Source organism: Setaria viridis, chromosome 5 (genome assembly GCF_005286985.2).
Source record: "Setaria viridis chromosome 5, Setaria_viridis_v4.0, whole genome shotgun sequence".
NCBI lineage: Eukaryota > Viridiplantae > Streptophyta > Magnoliopsida > Poales > Poaceae > Setaria > Setaria viridis.
The window spans coordinates 4,229,765-4,240,519 of record NC_048267.2 but is presented as its reverse complement, the minus strand read 5'-3'; the positions used below and the strand labels follow the sequence as shown (position 1 = coordinate 4,240,519).

Here is a 10,755-nt window from a genome sequence, read left to right as displayed (position 1 = left end):
CACTTGTCAGCCGCGGCCCCACCTGTCATTCTCCTCATTTTTTCCCTTCCCGGCGTCGTTTTTTTTTCTTCCTGCGCTGCTTCTTATCTCCTTCCTCGCGCCACACCTCCCCGGCACCCCGGCTTCTCCCGCACTGTCGGCCGCCTCCGCCCCCCACTCCTCCCTCTGCGCCGGCCACCGCCTCCACTGGCGGGCGGAGCTCCCCTCCCCGGCCGCTCGCTCCTCCCAAGCAGTCACCTCCGCCCCTGAATCATCCCTCTACACTGACCTCCGCCTCCGCCGGCGGGCGGAGCTCCCCTCCTCGGCTGCTCGCTCCTCCCCGTGCTCCAGCGGCGACCGAGGGAGGGGAAACCGGCAGGGAGGCAAGGACTCCGGCGGCGAGCGAGGCAGGGAACCGGCGGGGAGGCGGCGAGCGCGCCGGCGGGCGGGCGAGCGAGGAAACGGAGACACACGACGTGCATGTGGGTCGGCGCGGTGCCTTGATTTTGGAGAAATCACCTCGATCCGAATCTCGTGGGAATATTCTCGTATGGTTGAACCCAACCCAGTTCTCTTTTAAACCAAACGTCCCACGTTAGTTCTCTTTTAAACCAAACGTCCAAACGTGGGACGAGGGGTCCAACCCGTTCCTACCCCCTCCGATGGCACAGCCGCACAATAGTGCACCGCAACCAATATGGCGTGCAACTGGTAGTTCTAAAAGAACGCCATGCAATTGTTAAGCATCCACGGACACTCCATTAGCTTCGGCACTCTTGAATCTAAAATATTGCATCAACTACTGCGCACTATGCCACGACAATACCAAGTGCAAGTGGAGCAGCACATGATGAGATAGGCAGATAGCAGATCGTAACGTAGCTTCCTCACCAAAACACGACAACACCGATAAAAAAGAAGTCCCACTTATCATTAATAAATGCCATCTTAGAGTTTGTACATGATTTGGAATACACCCATCGAAACTGAAAATTGGGACTCATACATACACTTATCTGATATCAAAATGGGCCAAAACTTAAGAAAAATTTTCTGAGCACATCAATCACCAAATGTTGTCTAGCCTCTGGGTAAAACTTGGTAAACATCCTCCAATCATATCCACCAACTGAACCTGTTAAACCCAGGGCGCTTATATGCCATCTTCTCAATGAAAGAGATCCACAAATGAAAGAATGGCGACCAATCACCAGTATCTGATGGTCTGTAAATAACACTAGTATAAAAATCTTCTCTCAATCTTCGATGCCACGGCCTAGCTGCTTGAAGATCAACAGACTTTGCAGACGCTGTATGCACCTATGCCTTAGCTGAGTTGCTCTATTTTACAAGGGAAGCTCTACTAACAACATAGTCTGAACTACAACAGGAATTGAATCAGAATCTCTTATCGGCCATATCCAGATGGAGGTCTCCGGTTGGAACTTCTGTCCAAAGCACCGTAACGGTTCTGTGATTGCTGTGATCGTGAATCAGCCCTTGTGGGTGGTGGTCCGCCTCCATAAGGCCCTCTTCCAGCATATGAACTATATGGTTGTTGCTGCCACTGTTGGGCTCCACCATATGGAGGGGGCTGGTAGCCTCCACCACGAACCCCAGGATACGCTGATGGGGGTTGTTGCCCATACAGTCCAGGACCCGGTGGCAGAGCAACAGGCTGTGATGAATACATGTTGCCACCAGTCTGCTGGTATCCATATGCAGGTGGAACCCTGCCTCTTGCATCATGGTAGCCATCTCTTGCATATGGGTGATTTTGTTGCCTTCCTCGGTTACCTTGTTCATATTGCCCTGATCTGTCATACTGATAATGACCTGATCCTGATGATGCATAAGCTGGTATTTGACCATCAGGAACACTATCCCTAGGCACATTCCAACCAGGACGTCCAGCAGACTGCTCCACTCGTGGAGGCATCCCTTGATTGCCAATAGGGTGAACTACATTCAAATGGTGCATGCCATTCATTATAGTTTGATATGGCATTGATGGGCCGTTATGTTGCCCCCTACCATGAGCATTTAAGCTGTTTATGACTAGTCGGTGGGCTGCCTCTCCAAGTTGGCGGCCTGATATGGCTCCTGGTGGGTTGTGCCTAAGAACCATTGTACAAGATCAGGACTTTCCAGTTTGTCCACAGGAACACCACAGAAACAACAAAAAGAGATGACAAAATACCTGTTGCTATTATCATGAGGCCTCCTGCCGCTGTCTTCATGCCACAGCACTGGAGGTGGTTTCAGATCCCCAGCTTCAACAGTCTGCAGAATAGATTGAAGAGAAAGCTTATTCACTATTAATATTGTGATGCTTATGCCACACAGTTATAAACTAAAGTACTAGTTCCAAACCTTCTTGGGTATGATAACACCAGCTGGAGGCCGGGCTATGTGCTTATGATGATCCGGAAGCTTGTAGATCGAGCATCTGGTTGATCCAAATGCCATTAATGTTAAATACAGCCACTAATAAGTATCATACCATAATTGCCAGGCAAAGTTGCAAAGGGGTTAAGCTTACATCACTTGATTATCCATAATATCCTCCAGCCCATCCACAGGAGACCTAAAGATAGGAGGGCATGGATCCCCACTGCAAAGAGTTATGTAGCCATTCATTCCTCCACTGTACAAAACATGAGCAGATGTTAGAGATATCTGGGGGGGGGGGGGGGGGACAAAGTTCTCTTAGCACATGTAGAAATTGGCCACATTTTTCCGATTAAATCAGCAGGTGAACTGGTTCAGCACTGATTTACTCATTTATACACAACATCATCCCCACCAGTCCACCACAACAAAAGACAGAATGGGTACAGAACAGCAAGACAGATACAAATTAACAAAATAGTCTTCCTGATTAAGCTTAACTAACCTAGCAGAAGGATCAAGCTTTTCTTTAATTTCATTTCTCTCTTTGTCAGGCAGATGTCCAAATTTGCTGTTGAGAGAGTAGATATATGGAGAAAGCGGGTGTGATCCATTCACAAAAAGCATATCGAACATGACACTGTTTCTCCTTGCTTCTTCAGGCTACACAGAAGATGAAAACAAAGCAAGTCTTAGAATATTCCTATTCCCTGTGGCTCATCAAGCATAAATGAATAGCAAACTGTTTCACCACCATACCGTCAAAGTATGCTCAACTTTTTTTATCTCAGCCAATAAGCGAGCTTCATCGATAAAGGGCAATTTTGCAATTCCCTGCAAAACATATATTACAGTTACTAATTAGACAAGCACATATCAAAAAAATATAAAAATGCTCTTTGAAGAACAACTTACTTGCCAAGAATATCTCTTCCCATTCATATCTACTTCAAAATCTGTATAGTAAATGGGGACACGTGTCAGATAAAATCTAATATCAAGGATCCGATAATATATAGTAGTTGTTATATTAACAAAATCAGCATACCAGTAGGATAAAAGTCAATTATTGGTGAATTTGGATCCATCATCAGTCGCCGATACTGTAGCGGCAGTGCATGGGCACTACAAATTTAATGTGAAAGCTGTTAAATTACTTTCCACCATACTTGAAGGAACTAAGAGCCTAAAGATGTGATCCCAGCATACTCACCTTGCAGCTGGGAAAACCCCCATAAGCTGATCAAAAGGTTTGAACGGTGTCCCAAGTTCAAATGTAATATCAAGTTGACCCAAATCCCTCAAATCCGAAGCGAACGGAGCATAGTGATAAGGATAGAACCTACACACAGAATAGATCAGAGAATGAGATACTGGAAGCACAGGCAGAAAAAGTAACCAGGCCTGCCAATATCACGCAAATGAGCATTTACATAATTTGATATATTTGGCCAACTTGAGCAAGCTAAATTACCATTGCCATGAGCAGACCCCTTCGTAATAGTAGTGCATTACCCAACACAAACCTTCAGTGTATTTGAGAACCTAAGAGAGGGCATCATACAAGATTATATTATTATATAGCTATAAGATTTAAGCTGGTTGCTATGGTAACATTCTCTAAAAGGAACCAAATAAGTATTCTGTCAAAGTTAAAGCGAGTAGCAGCAGCAGCAGCATCAACAAAGCCATTAGCCCATTAGCCCCAAGCAAGTTGGGTATGCCAAAGTCAACAAAGCTACTGTAACAGAAAAACCAATCCCTATTTTATTCTTACAAATAGATATTGCCTTGTGCTACTAATGAGAAACTTACGACATCTCTCCGTATTTCTTCAATCTGTTCAGGTGTTCTTGCCCCAAATTTCTCTTCATAGTACCTTTCCCTCCATCCCGGTTCTCCAAGTTTCACCTGAACATAACGAAAAGATAATGTTTCATATTAATTTAAAACATGTAACATGTGAAATTAATAGGTTAATAGTGAATTAGTGCGCTAAATTTCACAATATTGCTTATTATCATCCAAAATGTGGGACTAATCTTTTTTAGGAAAATCAATACAGATAGTCTATGGTGTTTTTACTAAGTGATGGTGTTCATCAATATTTAGTAATTTGCCATATCATATAATATGCTAGCAAATTGTTTTAGGTTAACCACATCAATCTGATGCCACAACAGCATATGATCTGTTCACAAATAACCAATGATTTAGAAGACATACCTTATCCTCCTCTGGATTTTCAGAATTAAAAATATCTGACTTCTCTCGAAGTGCATCTTTAAGCATTGACTTCAGTTCTTCTTTGTTGTCACGTTCCTAAGAAAGTCATCATGAATGTCAGGTGAAATTACAAGAAGTATTTGTAAGTACATATAAGATCTTCTCATGCCATATGGGAAGAATTACTTGGGCTTCAAGGTCATTTTCAGCATCAACTATGGCTGCAGCAATGCTGGAACCTGACGTTGATACTCGCGCAGCTTTCCGAGCTCGATTGTTCATTTCTTTGTTGTCTTTGTGAGATCCATTCTGCTCATATGGTGCAGGTACAGCCCCAGAGGCCAGGCGAGACCCTTGAAAACGTTGAACAGGTACAATAAGATCGTCCCTAACATGAGGATCCAGATCATCACCCCGCTTAGCTTGGGCCTTTTCTCGTTTAATTCTTTCTGCTTGACGCTACAACAGGGGAATATGATTGCAAAATTGTAAGTGGAAATGCCTGATTCTTATATAGAATTTTTCAACGAGGCCAGAACCAATGCAGAAAAAAAAAAGGTTTGCAAACTTTTTGCACAGGACTTCAAATTGCCTTGTTACAGAAGATTAGGTCATACATGCAAAGGGGCATGCAAGCTAACCCCTACAAATATAGTACTCTGCAATTAAAATTCATGGCTAATATATTCAAATTCTGCAATACAGAACAAAAACCCATTTCCAGATGATTTTCTTCTACCACATGGAACAGTACAGTTAGAAATCTGAACCTAAAGGAAACATTACATTCAAAAAGGGACTAAGAGCCTCTTTGTTGGTGGCTCTTCTTCGGTTTCATTTCTAGCATAACTCAATTTGCTTGGGACTAAAGGGCTTCACTGTTGTTGTTTGTTTGTATGCTAGTTGTAGTTCAAATAATTAAATCTACAAGAGAGAAACAAACATAGTCATCCTCGTGTACCTGATGCAAACGGGCTCTTTTCTGAAATATTTTATCCTCATAGGAACCAACTGCTTGAATGAAGTGTTCAACTCTATCCAGATCAGGCTAAACCACGAAAGAAGAAGCAAGGTTACTATTTAGTACCGGAGTGGATCAATTTCTGAATCTGCTGCGACACTAACTCCGACCGAAATGAACTTTGATTACCGTGCAAGAATCAGTTAAATAGCCACCCATTGAGGGAAATTCCTTCTTGTATACTGCCATTAGCAAATTAATAGCTCCCTGCAGAAAACCAGGACATCAGTATGAATGTATGACAAATTTAGGAGTGAACTGCAAGCATCAAGACGAGCTTACAGAAGTTTAAAAGAATAAAAAAGATCCAGTGTAGCAGCAGCAGAAACTTGAAATGTACTAGGTGCAAAGATGGATGTGTCAAACAGTGAAGCACAAACAGGAAACATACCTCACGGATCTCTAGTGTTGGCATATGTGGAAGAAAATCGTTGCCAACAAAGAAGCACATGAAGATGAAATCATCAACAATGCGTTCAAAATCAATTTGGAAGGGTGGGTTTGGCATTCTGAACTCATATTCTAAGTACTCCCGAAGGGTCCATATATTCAAGAACTGTGGAAGTACAGAAACAAACACAAAGGTATTCAATGAATTCATCTAGATGTCTTACAAAACCATATGTTTCAACAGACAATATATGTCATTATAACCTGATAAGGCTTCTTGGGAACAATAGCATCACCCTTCTCATCAAACTCCCCAGCTTTTCTTTTCACCTTTCCTTCACAGTTTGCTGCTAAATGTCCCACCTGACCACACAAGAAGCATTTATCCTGCTGTCCAGGTGTATAAACTACCTGCAAACACAAAAACAAGCGAGTCATTAAGGCATAGCTTCAAAGAAAAAGAATAACAATGCAGGGACAGCTGATAATACAAATTCAGCAAACAAAAAATAACTTAGACAACAGGGGAACATAGAGCAAACTCTAATTTCTTGAACAAAGACAATAATACATATAAACATTTAAAAGCATATATAATCCGCATTAAGGACAGCTAACCTCTCTCAGTATTGAGAAGTGTACTTCATGTGTTGCTAAAGCTAACATGATCAGATCTGCATCCTGCATTTATGAGTATATGAAGCTGAATTAGCAGGGCTAGAAGAAATAGAACAAAAATAACCTACATAAAAAATAATATAGTTTTGTCAAACATACCAGGCCATACAGGCAATGGCGTGTATTTGGTTTAAAACCAGACAGATTCCGTTGGCCACGAATGTACGACATAATTTTATGTTCCCCTTCACCAGGAACATTGGCATCAGACAAAATAACCTTCAAAAGACCTTAATTAGAACATAACTGGCTTTATTGCATTCAGGTTTTCTGAGGTTAGTGGCAGCCTTTCTCAACAAGGAAAATAATCTGATAGAGGAGACTGATTGAAAGCGTTGGTAGAAAATAAAAAGTTAAAGCAGGATCAGCTTATACTTACTTTAATTTGTTTCCATCCAGGATCATAATTCAACCTGAGATGGATGTAATACTGCAAAGCAACTGATAAAACAGCCATAAACTCAGTCCCTGGAGTAATAACATTGGAATCACATGTTTGTGATTGCTGTTTTGGAGGAAGTTTTCTGCCTTCCCTCTCAAACTCTTCACGTAGCCGTTCTTCTTCTGCAGCCTGGGGGCACATGAATATTGAACTGTGATTGCAATAAAATGGTTGCATTGCAACTGCCAAAAATAATGGGTAAAAGGGCAGTATGCAATCACACACAGACCAAAGGAAGATAGTTTCAGTAGAATACTAACCGCATCCGCTGCATCTTTTGCAGCTCTGAATCGTCTAGAGCGCTGCTGGTTCATCTTAGCACGAGGAGCCACACCATCTGTAAACCATCGTACCACAGTTACAATTATGAGCAGCCATGAAATGAATATGATCACAGGTATAGGAACATTGATCATGTAATTCAGAGGACATGCTTATTCCAAATGAGCAGACACAAATTACTACATATGACAACAAGTCAATCAAACTTTCATCAAAGCACAAAAGCTTATGTACTTATGACAAGGCAGTCTACAAGTACATAGTAATATCTGACATCCACAACAATATCTAACAGAAATATACAGAATCCTGACTTCTACATACACGTACAGCAAGAGAATCTCCACTGGTTCACATGGCACTAGAATTAATAGGTGGAATAGCAACAAAATTTCCTCCACTCTAGCCGTGGAATACATACCGATGGCCATGTACAAAAGCCTCCGAGGGCGAACCATGACGAACAGTCTGTCGATGTAATCAAACATGCACTGGAAAACCTCACCAAATGTTGTTGGGGAGGGCTACAACAGACAAAACCATAGTCAACATTTGAATTAGAGAACAAAAAGGGTATGAGAATTACATTAAAGGTAAATGCTTTGAACAAAGGATAAGGCAAATGGTTCCAATAAACTATACTATTGTTCTTAATTGTATCAGTATCTTTTTCTTTCTTGCTTTCTCTTCGGTCCATGTGGCTCATGTTGGGTTTTATCACTAGCCCACCCCAATATTTAAAGTGAGTTAATCAATGCTCTTGTCACAGCTGTTGCTGTGGTGACTTCCACTAAAACTATTGACACGTAACACCAGCATCTGGTCTGCTAACTGAAATAGCACCAAAATCACCTAGACAGGTAGGTTTGAAAAAGGCTAAAAATTTGTTTGCAATTTGCTACAGTTGCAGTTTAGCAAACAAAAGACTAAATCTGGATAATTCTCCTACCATTACTTCGAAAAAAATGAATGAATTGAAATAATTTTGAAGTCTCAGAGACGACTTGGGGACAATTTCGCAGCTTCTTTTTCTAGCAACGATCAGATTACTTTACAGGCAGAGAACAAGCTAACACCCACCAATTCAACCCTCTAAGCTCTCACCAGCCACCAATCACAAGCCCATCACATGATTACCGCATACGCCTCAGACTCATCACACCCCCAAACAATCCAAGCCAAAAGCAACCCAGCCCGAATCAATACACCTGGAGTGGGGAGAAGGGGTGGAAAGGAATGAAGCAAGCAGGCCGTACTTACCCTGTCCTCCGGGTGGAAGCAGGGGTGTATGATACCATTCATATCAAGGTAGAGGTTGTCGAACTCGAGGCCGTTGGGATTGGGCTTAGAGGTGTCGACGGGCACCTTCACGCCCTCGATCTCCACAGCCTCCTCCTCCACCACGTCCACCACCACCATCGGGTACTTCTCGGCCAGCCACCGGTAGAACGCCGGCACACCCATCTCCGCTGCCGATGCGCCGGCGCGGTCGTGGCCTCGCCGGACCCTAACCCTAGTAGGAGAGCACGGGAGGCGGGCGGAGGCGTAGCGGTGAAGAGGCGCTAAACCCTAACGAAGAGGGGGATGGTCACTGGCGGGCCGGGCTCCATCGAGCAACTTCTGTCGAAGAACTTGTCCAAATCGTGCTGACGTCGGCGAGGACTCCGTTGAGCGTTGCTACGGTTTATTTTATGGTTTGTAATTTGATCATGCCATTACAATTGTCACGATTTAAATATAAACAATAACTGTACTGTTGTAACGGTGTCATTGTAAATTTTCGTCCATATATCTTCAACAATCGTTGGTCTCAAACGAAGACTACTGTATTTTCGTATACAATACTCCTTCTCAACCTCACTGAGTCACTAGAGTGACACATGAACTCCCTGCATCATCCCCTTCCTTTCCTAATTTTTCTTCCTCCATAACACACCATTGTGCTACCCTACCTCCTATCCACCATGCAGAGGATACATGTCGTGCGACCTACATTCGGCGGAGGTTGGAGAAATCGGCGATGATTGTTTGCCAACCCTCAACTTGGAGAAATTCCACGACGAGCGTCGAGCTAGAAAGGCCTTCACTCCTAAGCCCTAGCATCGCTGCCATGACAGCTCAGCTTGAGCTCCTTGTGCCGGGCTCTGAGGTCGTCCTATGTTTCTTCCTCCACGCCATGTGGGTACTCGGGCCGCTTTGTCATTGCGTGACGGGCTTGTGGCGCAGACTCTCATGCTGCAGCCATCGCCACTTCGCTAGGGAGCTCTTGGCGTTGGCCTTGCTTGTTACAGGCTTGCTCTATATCACTTTCCCCGTACTTTGTACACTGATTGCTCTAATGCATCCTCACATTGGCATTTCGAAGCCTTAAACATATAGATTTTGGCGCTCGTGGTAATTCATGCTGATGGGGAGAGGGAGAGGCTCATGCTGCGTGACATCGTCACACTGGACCACATGGCCATTAGTATGGACCGTGTGGTCTCATCACTTTTTGGGTATGGTCGCAATTATGGATAGGGATGAGGCAAGAATTGAAATATCTCGTACTGACCGGCACCGTATACAACAGGCATCTAACACCAAACCATGAGAAAATCTGGAAACGGGAACAAAATTTGGGAAACTTACCATGAAAATTTCCATCGATATTCACATGCTTATAAACACCCAATATAAATTTCACAGTAAGCACATTCAAAACGGAAGCCCGCTGTACCACAGCTCAAGACTACTTAAAAAAGCATGCCAAGGTCCTAACGCATAGAAGAGGTTGTCCTTTTAGAATCCGAGTCGACCCACTTAAGATCGGCTCACCTCCACTCCTAATGCTATAAAGGCTATTACGGATAATAAGGAGTTCACTTTAACTGATCCACCAATTGAATTAGTTCTGTTAATTTTGAGAAGAGTTAGATAGTTCTGTTAATTTTGAGAAGAATTAGATAAACAAGTATGTAAGTGTATATAGAATGCTGGATTACTTGTGTTCTTACCCTTGCTTTGATACATAATTGTGATTTTGCCCTCATTTAGTCATTTTCTCAACCGTTTGATTTTGACCTCGACTATACACAAGTTAATACGATTTTGCCCCTAGTCAATGATCAAAATAAGGACAAATATGCAAAAATCAAGGGTAAAATTGGGTTGACTTGCGAATAGTTGAGGGCAAAATTACAAAATTGAAAAAATAAGGGTAAAAACACAATTGCACTTCAAAGTAGGAGCAAGATCACCAAAAGTCATTTAAATTTTGAGTGCATGGATGTCTTATATTTGAAAATGGAGGTGGACCAAATCTCGGTGACTTAGGGATACCCCTGGCTAAACTTTAGTTCCTATT

The 10,755-nt window shown here is 42.8% G+C and overlaps 1 protein-coding gene across 2 annotated transcripts; it reads right to left on the bottom strand.

Annotated features, from left to right (window-relative positions):
• Nucleotides 1-889: 889 nt before the first annotated feature.
• LOC117857334 (5'-3' exoribonuclease 3) lies at nt 890-9,059 on the bottom strand. 2 transcript variants are annotated; one of them, XM_034739955.2, is made up of 23 exons: nt 8,670-9,059; nt 7,831-7,933; nt 7,388-7,464; nt 7,065-7,256; nt 6,785-6,904; nt 6,626-6,688; nt 6,272-6,418; nt 6,009-6,173; nt 5,747-5,824; nt 5,558-5,644; nt 4,783-5,055; nt 4,597-4,692; nt 4,186-4,281; nt 3,845-3,915; nt 3,584-3,712; nt 3,419-3,495; nt 3,286-3,326; nt 3,130-3,204; nt 2,876-3,033; nt 2,522-2,626; nt 2,353-2,428; nt 2,180-2,262; nt 890-2,096 (listed from the first exon to the last, which is right to left on the bottom strand). In XM_034739955.2, the coding sequence occupies exons 1-23, from the start codon at nt 8,871-8,873 to the stop codon at nt 1,388-1,390; spliced, it is 3,225 nt and encodes a 1,074-aa protein (XP_034595846.1). In that variant the 5' UTR covers nt 8,874-9,059; the 3' UTR covers nt 890-1,387. The 2 variants fall into 2 exon arrangements, with proteins under 2 accessions (XP_034595846.1, XP_034595848.1); XM_034739957.2 differs by lacking the exons at nt 7,388-7,464; nt 7,831-7,933; nt 8,670-9,059 and having other exon boundaries at nt 6,785-6,870; nt 7,065-7,194.
• Between the last annotated feature and the right edge of the window lie 1,696 nt (nt 9,060-10,755).